The sequence below is a fragment of the Poecilia reticulata genome, linkage group LG12, assembly GCF_000633615.1.
Source record: "Poecilia reticulata strain Guanapo linkage group LG12, Guppy_female_1.0+MT, whole genome shotgun sequence".
Lineage (NCBI taxonomy): Eukaryota > Metazoa > Chordata > Actinopteri > Cyprinodontiformes > Poeciliidae > Poecilia > Poecilia reticulata.
In genome coordinates this window covers 7,903,142-7,917,849 of record NC_024342.1, presented here as the reverse complement: position 1 = coordinate 7,917,849, position 14,708 = coordinate 7,903,142, and the positions used below count along the sequence as shown (strand labels likewise).

The window sequence follows — 14,708 nt, the reverse complement described above, 5'->3', positions numbered from 1 at the left end:
AGGCATCAACACATAAGGCTAAGATTTTAATCAAAGAATAAAATTATTGCATGTTGACAAACATGCTTATACTTGTCTGAAAATTAAAAAATTTACAATTGCACATGATTACATTGTACATTGTACATAGAGGTAGTTTATTAGACCTCTGCTTAACGACTTCTTCATTTGATGCGTCTGATGGATTGTCCCATAAACATAAGATCTCAATCTTGTATTTAAGAAAACGACGAGGTTTTTGAGCATAAATTCAGACTATTTATTATTATTATTATTATTATTATTATTATTATTATTATTAGAAAATTATTTGCAGAAGTATCAGATAACCTTCACTGGAAGACGGAATCAATTCTACAGTCTTGTGACAGACTTACTTTTTGTAAAGGTACTAGAGTTTTTTTGATTGGTTAATATTTTTTGCACTGCTTCACCAAAACCAGGACTGATTTTCCACTACATACCTGCATATTACGTTATATTTTGTCTCCAGCTATAGAATTAGAAACATGAAAAAACTCAATTTTGCCTTCATCTAGCACCCACAAAACTCTTGTCATTATTTGAGCTGACCTTTTTATTTAATTCATAAATACAGGATACTGTTGTAATGTTTACTTGCAGATTCTTCATCAAATTAAAGTTTGGGGAACTGCGAGCCACATGAAATGATGAAACATAATCATAACACAACGTTTTGAGGGTTATTGTGCAGTGGTAAAATGCATCGTCTTCCCAACTTTACCACCTTTTTTTTCCCCCTACAGAAAAAGTAGAATGGTTTCTAAAATGTGTAGGTTCTTTTTTTCTCCCCCATTTCTCACTCCAGCAGCGAGATGTTCTCTGTGTCACAGGATGTAACAAAAGCCCAAGGAGAGATCAGAATGCAACCCCTGCCAGCAGTTTAAATGTGTTTCTTCAGTAACATTTCTCACCTTCTTTTCTACAAAACACAGCCTCGCTAATTGGAGCAAAAATCCGTGCCTCGACTCATCGACCCACAGGACGCGTCTCCAATATGCATCAAGATTACTGAGGAAAGCAAGCGTACGAAGCAGAGAGTTTTCAGATGAGATCTTGGAAAAGGTTTTTGTCGTCGGGTTATTTTGTGGAAGTTCAAGTGACTTGATAAAAATTGCGAGACGTTTTAAAGCCATTTTAAAAATGTATTTCCTCCACTTTTACAAACGGACAGGTTAATTTCTTGCCAGCTGCGACTTACTTTTTTCTGTATGTATTATTTTCTGGCAGTGTTGCAGGGTTTTGTGATGGATGTGTGAAAAAATTACAGTTTGAATGGAGGCACGACTGGAAACGCAACTCAGTGGAATGGTGACGTCTGTCTGGTAGCGTGATGCTCTGACACGGAAGCCGAGGCAAAAAATGTCAAAGCATTTAAGACTAGACATACTGACTTGTTCCTGTTGCTGGGTGACAAAGATGATAATTTCAATAATCTGGGTGATACATTTGTTGGAGGTCTGTAAATCCTTTCAAGGCCCAGTGACTCAGAGAAAAAAAAAGGAAAAAGAAAAAATATATAATTTTACTTTGCGGAGTCATCAGGAAGCTCATCAAATGCAACCTTTACAGCTCAGGTACCTCAAGCTACTCAGAGCAGTTTTGTCTGTACAAGAAATAAATACACAACAGACTACATCCTTGAATTTGTCTTTGAAATTACAACCCTCAAAAGTTTTTTTCATACATTTACGTTTGCTTACAGTGGCATATTTCTTGTTCTTAAAACCGTTTGTGACATTAAAACGTGCATAAAACACACCACTTTTGATTTCCTAAACTTACACTTAGGACAAAACTTCTGAATGATTAATAAATTGACACAGATCCCTACCTAATATCGTGTACAATGTTGCGAAATTATTACACATCTTTGTCATTCCAAATCCAGCTCAGTGCTAGAAGATAAATCTACGACTAAACAAAGATGTAGAAAAAAAAGACCTTTTAAAATTACTTCTGATCATTGGTGCCAGATAGCTCAATCCATCTCCTCGTTTTGTCAAGTTGCTGCAATAAGGGACAGACATTTGTCACTGTGTGGCAACCTCTGTCAAATTTACTCAGCTGTCCTACAATCACATGTCTGCTTGCCTGAGGCTCAGACCCAGTTATTCCAGCATCACTGACAAGACAACGACCAAGTGACTGTTAACTGCCCCCGATCTATACCCCAGAACTCTGTTAAAATTTACATCATGTCTTGCAAAAGTGTTCATACCCGTTGAACTTGTCTACATTTTGTCATGTCACAGCTCACGCATTTCATTGTGTTTTCTTGGGATTTCGTTTGATAGAGCAACACACAGTAGCTCACAATTGTGGAGTGGAAGAAAAGAAGAGCTAGATGATAGAGATATATGTTTTTGCAATGATTTTCTTCTTGCTACTTTTCCATTATGTGAAGTGCAACTCCTGTTCTTTCAACAGAGTCCTCCCCCCCCAACTCAGCAGTGGTTGCCTATAACTCCTCCACAGTTTCCAATCGTGAGAGAAAATGTGTTGTTCTGTCACATAGTATATTTATTTTAAAAAAAAGCCCCTATATTTTCAGGCTGCAAATGTTGTGTTTTGAGTTTGACCCAAATGCAGTTGAGAGTAGGGCAGAATTAGACTGAATGATGACAAGTTTCTATGGAAAAACAAGGTCAAGAACTTAAAGACAGCTGCAAACATGGAGACAGGATTAATGAGCGCCAAATGCAGGATTCAGTGAGACAGTAAGGGAAACAGAGCAGGGTAAAAGTGCAGTGGGGATGGGTGCTTGGTGCAAACAAGGACCAGGTGATCACAATCAATGGGATGAGCAGGGAGCTGAAAGGGGAGTGATGTATTAGGAGATAGAGAGGAACTTCAAAAGTGACACTGAAAGCAGCGCTGGAAGACCCAAAGGGATAACCAGTAAAATAATACAAAAACTGAAAAGAACATAATCAGAACACAAAACTCAAACCAAACACTCAAAGTCCAACAGACACATCACAGAAAGCGGAAAAATGTTGAAGGTGCGAATAATTTTACACGTCTCCAGGTTTTTAGATGCAGTTACACTACATAACGTATGTAATTAAACATAGGAGAAGAGACATGGGCTGAAGTTTTACACAATCTCTGCTTATTTTGAGGTTTATTTAGTGAGGGCAATGGGACTGAATTAACTTCCCATTATGGATTAGCCGCTTAAGAGTTTGATCTGCTGACACACGAAGCAGCTGAGGTTACGGATCCTGCTAACACGAGGGCACAGGAAGTGCTGTTGTGCAGCCAAGCTTTCAGTCAGAAACTATTTTCTCCATCCTAGAGGCATCAGCTCACGCACCGGTCTACACTTGGCGGCGGCTGCATTGATGCTCAACTCAACCACAACAAATCTTTCACAGCATCTAACTCACAGACTTGACATGAGGCAGCAGAGTGTAAAGGCATACGTTCTCCAACACACTGTCCAGATATAAGGCTAACGTGTCGCTCTGCGGGTTTGTCCCCCAGGTGTTGCGACATTGCTGGGTAATTTGTCATGCCGATGCAGTGATCCTAAACATTTATGACAGGTGTCACATCAAGTTTATATTCTCTCTGAAGGCTCCATCTCAACTACTTAATTGTCCACTTTTTTTTTTTTTTTATGTAGCAACCGAGGTAAAGTGTGGTTTGTGGCGACATGTCCGTTCTCATTAATGTGAGCAACAAATCCAAAATGGAAGTGTGGAGTGTTTTACTGGTTTAACTTCATCATGAGGTAAACTGACTGTCAGAAAGAAGGAATGTTAAGGTGATAGTTTAATCATGTGGCCTGTGCTTTGAACTACACGCAAGACCTTTTATGGTAAAAACAATGGACAGTTAGATTAAAAAAATGTTCAGAGAAAACTAACTAAAATATTGGTGCCTCTAACAAACAAAAGTAAGAAACAGCTTTTGCTTATTTAAGTTTAGTTGAATGCTTGGACACTTTTAGCGAGTTGAGATTTTCTGATTCTCTGGAGAATTAACCTGTTGAGATATTATTGGGATATTATTATAAAATTATCAATTGGGATATAAATTAAGATATTGTAATATTTTCCATTTCGCTCCACTCTTCAAAAACGGGACAGACAAGAAAACACACTTAAAGTAAGGCAGACGTAAGTTAATCTACATAAATCGAGAGCAGTCTGTACAAAAACAGCCACTCGCATTCATCTGTCCAAATAGTTAAAACATTTAAAAGAGCTGCAATTTTAAGGTAGTAATAAAGTTTTCCATATTACAATAAATATATGGGTCTTTGGTCAAAATATAAGGACATTTTTTGCTTCACCAATTGAAGCAAAAAAATTGACGCCTCCTTTCTCAGTCAAGTTACATCCAAAGTGATAGCAGCAAAGTTACAGCTCCAAATGTGAAACTGCTGGATGTTATTTAAGAAAACTTTTTTTTGGCGTTTTGGAGGAGAAACCAAAGGCTTCCACAAACCTTCTGAGCACCTTGTAGCAAAGCCCTCCTGAATTTAGATACAGTAGCGACTGTGAGAGCTGATTGTAGCATCAAATATTACACATTTTTCTCTATAAAGTACATATTTCTTTGGTTACCTCGAGACAAAAATGAGTGCGTTTGTAAAAAAGAAAATAGCAAAGAAATCTGTATTAACCTGTGCTAATTTTAACTAAATTACCATTCAAAAAATGTAATTAAATTTTATTTATGCATTCTAAATTCAGTATAGAAAAAAATGTTGCATCCCACCAATGATCAAAGGGGATTTAATAAAACTAAAAGCATTTTGAAAAGGATGTTTAAAAAAAAAAAAAAGAAAACATTTTGCTTCTCTTACCTGCCACCCACAGAAAAATCAGAGATGGCATAAAAATATGAGCGCAGCACTTTAGGATCCTTAAAAAACTCGTCCCCAAAGGTATTCAGTCTGTCCAAAGAAATGAGCAGGTCAGTGGCTGTCACCCATTCCTGGAAAACAGGAAAAGGAAGAGAAGACGAACATGCCATGAGACAATAAACAAATAAAATATGACAAGCTGAGAAAAAAAGAAGAAAAAACAAACAACTAAGGAAGAAAGACACAGAAAATAGTAGCAGTGTGTTGTCAAATATGTTTTTTTTCTTCTTTTTTTATTATCAACCTGAAAGCAGCAAATATCCTACAGTAAAAAAAAAGGGAAAAGAAAGTTATGTAAAGTTGGCAGAAAAGAGAGATTAGTCGGAATGATGAAAAGTTGGTGGATCAAAAGACATGGGTGATGGTATAACTATGGGGGGTCGGGGGGATGTGGGGGGGCAGATGTAATGGGAAGATAATGAGGATGGCAAAGAAAATTGAGCTGATGTTAGAGTGAGAGGGGTGAAAGACGGAGGGGATTAATGGAGATAAAAGTTGAAATATGAAAAAAAAAAACACACAACATTGCCGTTCTACTCTCCTGTAATGGATTGCACTTGGCAGAACCTCCGCTCAGATAAGATTTAAGCTACTGCATCTGAGCCCACTGCCAGGGTAGAGCGGGATGAAGCAACAGCAGGAGTGAGTGAAGGAGGATAATGCAAACGGAGGGAAAGCAAATAAAAAAACAAAAAAACAATACTGCAATACTGGGGTGGGAGATAAAAGTGACGCCAAGCAAAGAGAATGGTGAAAAAAAAAGCCCATCCAATACCATAAACCTACTTTTAAACAAATAACTGGAGAGATTTTTATTTTTTATTTTTTGGCTGGTTTGGGACTTTGTGGCGGTCCTTAAAAAGCCTGTAAAGCTGTGTGTTTTGAAGCTACTCTCCAGAGACGTCTTTGAAGTGTGGCAGTGGAAGACAAGGAGATTGGAGTGAACGGGCCTCAGACTACAATCGCCTGATGATTTCCTTCAGTCTTGTCTTTTCTTCTTTTTTTTCTTACAGACAATACAGCACATCTTTGTAGCGGCGAAGCCCATCAAATAACACCTTTTTGATAAGATGGGGCTTTGCTTATTATAGAATATGAGGCATAAACCGAGCATGCTTTGTAAGTCATGTTTTCATGCTTTTTCTTTTGTTTATTTTGAAGTAAGCCATGTTCTTAACCATACTGGGGGGAAAAAAAACTTATGAAAATGAGAAACATTCCTTCAAATATTTGTGCGGAATAAGTCGACTTAGTTTGACAACCTCAAACCTTTTCGCTGTGTAGCAACCATGTGGTCAGACGTGACCTTCAAACTAAGAGATGCACAACAAAACTGTGCCGTTATAGCACCACCACACAGAACCATAGATACAAGCCAGGGTCTATCCGTGGTGCGTGACAATTATTGTAGCTGTATTATTGATAAAAGTCTGTGCTTTTATCAATACGTCATATAATTCTGCTGACTGTTACCAGGAGTCCTGAGGTATTATGTGGCTGCATCTCCTTCAAGGTTTGACATGTCAAGCATTCAGAGACGGTTTTCTTCATACCTTAATTGGAATGAGTTACAATTCAAGCTGGCATTTCTTTCATATTGAACCAATCTGCCCATTTTCATCTGACCTCTGATAAGAGCAAAGCATTTTTTGTTGGAATAACTTTTGTTTTTGGACCGTCCTCTGTAAGCTTTATCCATTCTGAAGCTCAGTTTGAAGTTCCGCTGGTTTTCCTCACCAGGCCTACACCTACACACCTACACACCCAGCTGCCATCTGATTGACAGCTTGATTCATTTTGCTAAAACACTAATTGAACACGTGTTCCTAACCAAAGAACCTGATTAGAGTTTGTTGGATTTTGGGAAATTTACCATGAGGGAATCTTCATCTCGCCCTTTCTGGTATAGATGTTGTGCCACTTCCACAGGATTAAACATAAAAAATAAATAAATAAAACAAAAAACATCTGGATCTTGGTCAACAATACACTTCTTCAGTCCTGCACATTAAAAACACACTAAATTTGTTGAAGGGTACCAAGCTGCCTATGGAATGAGCATTAAGTAGATTTCCATTTTCGCACCTCCTAATAGCTTCCTTGTAAAACACTGAAGCATTAGTCTTTGTTGAGCAGGCGAAGCAATTTGTAGAAAGCTAAGAAATGAAACAAAGATGACACTTTGGGCCTTCTGGGACCATATTCATGAACATAGTGTGATTTTTCTCGGCTTAAAATAGCCTGAACAGCAGAAAGAAAATGTTCAGAAAGGAAGTTGATTCTTGGGAGACTTGTTTTTTTTTTTTTTTTCCGATTAGCATGACCAGAGAGAGAACACAGAGTTTGGATGTGGCGCCTGCAGTTTGAGAAGAAACTTGTTAACTATCTGTTAGTGCTAAGCAGCTCCTATCAGACTTAATAAAGCTCTCTGTTTAGGTCTTTCTGAAGAGAGAGAAAAAAGTGTTGGTTACTTTCAGCAGCATTCTGATTATGCAGCAAAAAACTCCTCTTGTACAAAAGCATTATTTGATTTTCATCTTCATTTCCAACCAATTTCCTCCACCGAAGGCTCCAACTCCAGTTGGAGTGCACTTCTCGGACAATCCTCCCCTTTTGGCAGTCAGTCGAGGCCCGTCAAGCAGTTGCATGATTGCATAATGTAACAACGGCATCAGGTGATTGAGTGTGGTCACCTGGCATGCTGTTGTTCCAACTTTAACTCCAGCACGTTGGACCTTGTTCACATGCTCTCTGCAGGCTAACAGGATTTGGATGCCACCTACAGTCATGAGGCAGTGGGGAAGCAGATCAGTCTTTGTCTTGGGTTTTACCAACTTAATACGGCAAATTTGTATTTATGGCTCACAACAGCAGGCCTGCGAGGTCAAGCGTAATTTTCCTGTGCTCAGGTTTTGCTTTAGTACTTGTCAAGTATTAGATGACATCAATTTACTCAGCTGAAATCGCAAATGAGTTTCATTTAGTCATTCATCCGTTTTCCTAAGTGCGCAGGGAGCTTATGTTTGTCTCCAGTGGCCAAGGGGTGAGAGCTTAGGTATACAACAGACAGGTTTTAAGTCCATCACAGGGTAACGCAGAAACAGACAATGTGCTAACTCACATGGAAAGAGAGTTTAGAGCAATCAGTTCACCTAACCTACATGTTTGTTTGTTTGTTGTTGTTTTTTTACAATGAAGAAAACTGCATCCACAGGCACACAGGGAGCACATAAAAACTTAAGTTAAGATCACAGCCAGAATTCCAACCCAGGACTTTCTTACTTAACCCTTTCATGCATAGTGGTCACTACAGTGGACAGCTATCTAAAAGCCATATTCTTGTGTTGCTTGCGGATTGTTATGTTATAAATTCACACAGACCACCGAAGTGGACACTAATGCATCATAAAATACACTATCAACTACTGGCCATCAGCTGCAAATGCAAGAAATAATTTTTGTTAAATCCAATATGCCCGACAGACAAAAAAGCATGGCAACCGACCCGGTCCCTCCTTCTACAGTAGACGACTCTTGCAGGCAAAAAAACACATAGTGACATCAAATATAAACGAACATTACTACTGATGTATTTTTAAAATAACAACTTTGAATTTGGAGAACATTACAACTCACCACCTAAAAAATCTAAAAAAAAATAAAATAAAATAAAATAAAATAATGATAATAATAATAATAATAATAATAATAATAATAATAATCATAATAATAATCATAATAATAATAATAATAATAATAATAAATTATGCATTAAGAAAATAAAAAAAAAAATTGGAAAACAAATCCTGACACAAAGGATCATAATTCATTCATGAAAGGGTTAAAAGAAACAGTGCTAACAGCTGCTCTACGATTTATTCTGTGACATCTTCACACTGATATGCAAGTTGCCAAATAAAAAAGCAAGTAGCCATGTATGTTTCAGGTAATGTAGGTTTAAAGCTTTGCCAAACTGCAGACCGGCATTCAGATTGGTCCTGATGAAAGGCTTAATAAAGAACAGAAAACTAAGCAAAAAAAAAAAACAGGAACAAGACATAAAGCTGGGAACAGAAGAAAGGCATGCAGTCAGAAGAAAATACAAACATTTGAAGGAGAATGCAGGCAGAGGAAAAAACAGGTGATGGAAAACAGCTGTGGAAGGAAGGAAACTGGCAGGCGGAGGGAAGGTGAATAATAATGTTGCGTTCTAGTTTTGTACTGGGAAATTCCAACTTCCCAATCGGAAAAAAGTCGACTTTGTGTGTCAATATGCTCTCTCTTCGCATCAACAGATGAGATTTGGTGAAAAAATTTTTATTTTACTAGAAACACACATGTGCATCTAAAGTCAATGTAACATGTAGCACCTTCAATTCTAAAGTGAACAAATTAAAAGTGCGGTTATCTTGTGGAAAATAGCAGTTTGCTTTATATTTAATTGCAACGTGACTAATGAAAAACCAACTTTGTGCACCAAAACCTTGGTATGATCAGCAAAAAAACTAAATAAAAAATCAACATGATTCTCTTACCACGCTCGCTGGGATATGCATAAAAGTGTTGTGTAAAATTAATGCGATTTAAAAAGTGTAATCTTAAAGAGGCATAGCTCAGATAAACCGAGCAGAGATTTCTGAAATTAAAAACAACAAAAACTGTGTCAGTGTGAAAACATATTATTTCTATCTGCATCTAAATTTTTTGGACTGCTTCTTGCTCTATACAAATCATCAAGAAACTTCTGTTATCATGAAACAAAGAGACCTTGACAAAAATAAAAATTATGCCTAAACCGCTTAGTGGGATATGTCTTTGTTGTGACACTATCTTCAAAATACGAAGGCTCATTCATTTAAAGCGAAAGCTGTAAAGACGTAAACTCTGGGAAACATACTTTGTTTCTTAATCCTTTTGTTGTTAATAGTGAAAACAATTACGTTTTTCACCTTTTAATGGAAACAAAAATGGCTCAAGGCCATGACCTGCTATTATGTGTCCTTATTAAATAAATTATTAGCACAAAATCCGTTGCCCACTAATGATATTATGGACCAGATTTATAACTCCACTAATGAGGGGCAATTCTGGACCGTGGTATTTAACTCGCTTTATTTCAGACCTCCATTTCTGCGTGTGCAGTAAAAAAGCATTTTAAATATATCCCCAACACTAACACACAGAGTAAGTGCAATGCTTCATTTATCATGGAGTATGGAACGATCATTACTGGGAAAGTCTATGCTTGGTGTAACAGTGCTAATTGTGTAATAATTCCAAATATCACTTACTCCAGTAAAAGGAGGCAGTTTCTTAGGGTTAATTAGGAGTCAGCTCATAACTTATTATTAGTGCAAACCACAGCAAAAGCTTAATTAACTTTGATTCCAAGTCCCTTGGAATTTGGGCTCACAACGCCACGACGATGCTGACATAGGAATAAGCATGGAGAGTGGCAAGGAGCCAGTCCTTTGCTCAAGGCAGCTGCTTCCAAATGGTCAAGTGAGCAGGTTCACATACGTAGACACGGATCAGAGCAAAAGCGTTGGCAGTAGCGCCGCTGCAGAGGATCTCCCTGGGCGTGTAACCTTCGCCATCAACTACAAATTCTCTCTCTTCTCTCGCACTTCTCTGTCTTTCTCCTTTCCTTCTCCGCTCTTCCTGTTTCCCTTATTTCTACGTCTGCAGGCGGTGACAGGAAGGAGAGCAGTGTCCCTCATTCCAAAGTTAATAACTTTTTAATTTAATTGCTTAAGCTCACTGTGCCCCCAATATGTATTTTTCTTTTTTTTTCCCCCTCCACTCTCCGGCTCGTCTCATTGTCATTCAGAGTCAGAGCTCGAGTTTTGCCACACAGCTTTTCTTGAGTGAGGGTGTGTGTGTGCATGCGTGGGTGTGCGTGTGTGTGTATGTGTGTGGAGAGAGCAGGGGGACGATGTTGTGGCAGTAGCGAGAGACAAACCATTTTAATGGATGACTGAACAAATTAAATTTGAATTCATACGGCGGCTTTCATCTTTTTTTCCTGATTATTGAAAATAGAGAGCATGCTTTACAAACTTGACAACAGAGCTCACTTTGAAGTAAGCCATTTCTTTAGAAGAAAAAAAATTATTTAAATGACAAGGTGAATGTTGTTCCTTTCAAATAAAATCTCATTTGGCAATAAAATCCTGCATGTTGCATTATAAATATAACAAAGCACCAGTCTGTACTTTTTTTGTTGATGCTTTTTTTCCATATATATATATATATATATATATATATATAATTATTCTTGCTTTACCTCTCAAAATGAAAATAAAGCTGTTTTTATAAAACACGAGATGTAAAGTCACTATATTGGATATGCTCTATCCAAACTGTGGTGCAGCGGACAAATCTGCAGTGGGATTAAAATGCTAATAAAACAGGCTGGATGCAATTTCTGTTTTAGGCCTGATGAAATATGTATGGCTCTGTATGAGGGATATATGCAGCGGAAATGGCACACTAATATGGCGCATAGAATAACAGGAAACTTTTCCTGCTCGGTTGACAATCTGCATGTAACAACTTGCTTTTATTACTTGGACAAAGCTGTACAGTTTTTCCAGCGCAGATTGTCCTTATATAGATTTCTTTTGCTACCATCTGATGAATTTTAATAACAGACAATGCATAAATATAAACTAATATAGAAAAATATTATTTCTAATGATATTTTATTGTAGAGGGTTATTCAAGCCAACCTGATCATAAACAAAGTTTATCAGTCCCATTTGTTAAATCAGGAATATAGTTCGGTTCAGGGTATTTTTGAAAATGGGACAATATACAATGATGAATATTACAAGCGATCATAGCCAAGTGGCTAATTTCCATTTCCAGCCTCATTACTTAACTGCGATTAATCCCTTGAAAAGCTTAGTTCATCTTCAGATTTCTCAAAACAAGAAATAATTTCTGAAACAGTCTGATAACATGTAGTAAGCTGAAGAATCTCAGAACGAAATATGTCCCAAGTTAATGACGATAAAGATTATGTAATGCATGTGTCACATTTAACTATAAATTATACGTTTACATGTGATGGCTGTTTTTGCAAAGCCGAAGCAAACTGTTTTAATTACTTCAGTGTACCACTGCGAGAGCCATTCTTCACCAAAAAATTAAAAAATAAAAATGAGTCACTAGGGGTGACCAGCCTAAAAAATTTACTCCACATGTCACAAAGGAAAGAGTCTGAACAAAAATAGCTTCCAGAGAGAATACAAAGGGTAAAACTACTACTGACCGATCACAACAAAAAGCCCCCAAAACCATTATGATGATGCCCAAGAATTTAGGGAAAATGTTCTGCACACTGACCAGACAAAAGTGGAAAGCTCTGGAAGGTGTGTGAGCTTCTTACATCTGGCATAAAATGAACACGTTTCAGAAAAAACAAAAAAACACCATAAAACACCATAAAATCCTCAGAATGATGCAAAAATTTAGCATCGCAACTATTGTCGCCTACGGTGATGAACCATTTGACTGATGTGAGACACAGTTTCATTTGTACATCACATGTAAATTATTTAAAACTTGGTTTTTGTATTTATTCAAGTTACATTTCTTTGAGATGAACATTTATTTTACATACATATATGTGTGACAAAATAACAAAAACCAATGGAATCTGTAATGGAGCAAAAATATGTCACTCCACTGAATAATTTAGTTAAAAAAAAACATTTTGTCAATTCATTTCTTCTGTCAGTGAGATAAATCTAATTTGACATAATTCAGGTGCGCTGATTTTTTTTTTCTGTTATTCGTTGTATTAGAAATAAAATGGATCCCGCTGTTGTAAATGCCCTTAATTAAATCATTTCATGTCCCTGTTGCTAGGAAACATCAATAAACACAATGAAACAAAATGTTACAAATTCGGGGAGTTTTTTTTTCAAATCAGTCAGTAGTTTGGCTGGGAATGTCAACACAAGTCCAAAATTATGACAAAGAGTGATAAACTGACCACGTTTGCTTTGATTACATCCATTATAAAAACTAAATTCTCCGTTGGAGCAACATCAAACTCTTTATCAAAAACAAGCCTAGATTTGTTTGTTTTATGCCAACTTTTGACTAATCACTGATTACAATCATGAGACACTTTTTTTTTTTTTCCAACTAAAGTTTTGCTTGAAAAAGAGCAAGGGAATGTCGGGGAAGTTTAAAGTTCCGGTATTAGTCGTAAAACTCCACAAGGTACAAGATGTCTTACTTTCTGGCTTTTTATTTAAGAAAAATAAAAGTCAGCTCTTTACATCCAACCAGTCAAAGTCATCTTTGACTGGTTGGATGTTCTCCAGTAGATACTTAACCATAGCCAGGACTCCCTTTTGTCACCTTTCACCGCACATGAATGCTCGTCTATGACCAGAGTACTCCCAAAGTCCCATGTTTTAATAAGAAGAAGGTGGGTCTATTTGGAAAATATTTATAAAAGATTCAATAGTGGAAGGACATAAATGTTCTTTGTAGTGCATATTTGCTTTTGACAATCAATTGTATCAATGAAAAAAAAAGCAATTTAGACTGAAATTAAACATACAATAGGCGTGGAACAAATCGAAACATCTGATCTCCGGCTTTAAAAGTTGCACCCTTGGCATAAATCAAGAATCCAYTTAAATAAATTAAAAAACATTGAAAAACAAGTCAAAGAATTGCAGGAACAGTTGTATTATTGCAATGACACTGACAAATATAGGAGACTTATTTTATTAAAATCAGAATATAACGAGCTCACTACCAGCAAAATAGCAACTAATCTATTGTGGTCAAAACAATCATATTATGATCAGGGTGAGAAGGCAGGAAAACTCTTAGCTTGGAGGCTTAAAAAGTTACAGACAAATCGGGCCATAAATTTAATCAAATCAAATAATGGTGAGAATCTGGCGGATCCAATAAGTATAAATGATGCATTTGCAAAATATTATGAAAATTTGTATACGTCACAATATTCAGGTAACACAAATAAACAGAAGCATTTTCTCGACCAACTTCAGTTTCCAACCCTGTCAGAAGGGAGTAAGAAAGATTTGGATAAAAAGCTGAGTGTTGAAGAACTTAAAATGGCTCTAAGCCACATAAATTCTGGTAAAGCTCCCGGCCCCGATGGCCTACCAATTGAACTTTACAAGAAATTTCCAGATAAACTACTGCCCCATCTACTCGAAGCGTTCAATGAATCTTATAAAAAAGGCACCCTGCCCCCATCCTTACGTTTGGCGACTATTTCTCTTTTGTTGAAGCCAGGTAAACCCCCAACAGAAATGGACTCATATAGACCCATTTCTTTAATGTCCTGTGACACAAAAATTCTATGCAAAGCTTTGGCTCGAAGGATTGAAACGCTTATTCCTAATTTAATCTCAAATGACCAAAACGGATTTGTTATTGGGCGCCAAGCCTTTCACAATASCCGCCGATTACTTAATATATTGTATGCAAAACAGTTTGCTATGGACCATGCCTTTCTGTCATTAGATGCTGAAAAAGCTTTCGATAGGATTGAATGGAGTTACCTCTTTGATACCCTTAAAAGATTCGGCCTAGGAGGAAAATATTTAAAATGGATTCAGTTACTGTACACTGAGCCAGTGGCTAAAGTTGCCACAAACAATTAACTGTCAAGATGTATAAGCTTCTGTAGATCGACACGACAGGGATGCCCACTGTCCCCTCCTTTTTTCTTGTTTGCCATTGAACCGCTTGCCATGGCAATACGTAAATCCCCTGAGATCACCGGCWTTCAAATTGGGAATGTAGAGCA

At 37.1% G+C, this 14,708-nt stretch overlaps 1 protein-coding gene across 1 annotated transcript in view; it reads right to left on the bottom strand.

Annotated features, from left to right (window-relative positions):
- The window catches only part of lamc3 (laminin, gamma 3), a 133,663-nt gene that overhangs the window by 98,409 nt on the left and 20,546 nt on the right, over positions 1–14,708 (bottom strand). The window contains exon 3 of the mRNA XM_008423622.2: positions 4,841–4,971. Within this exon, the coding sequence (XP_008421844.1) occupies positions 4,841–4,971 (131 nt within the window). The remainder of the gene's footprint in view (positions 1–4,840; positions 4,972–14,708) is intronic.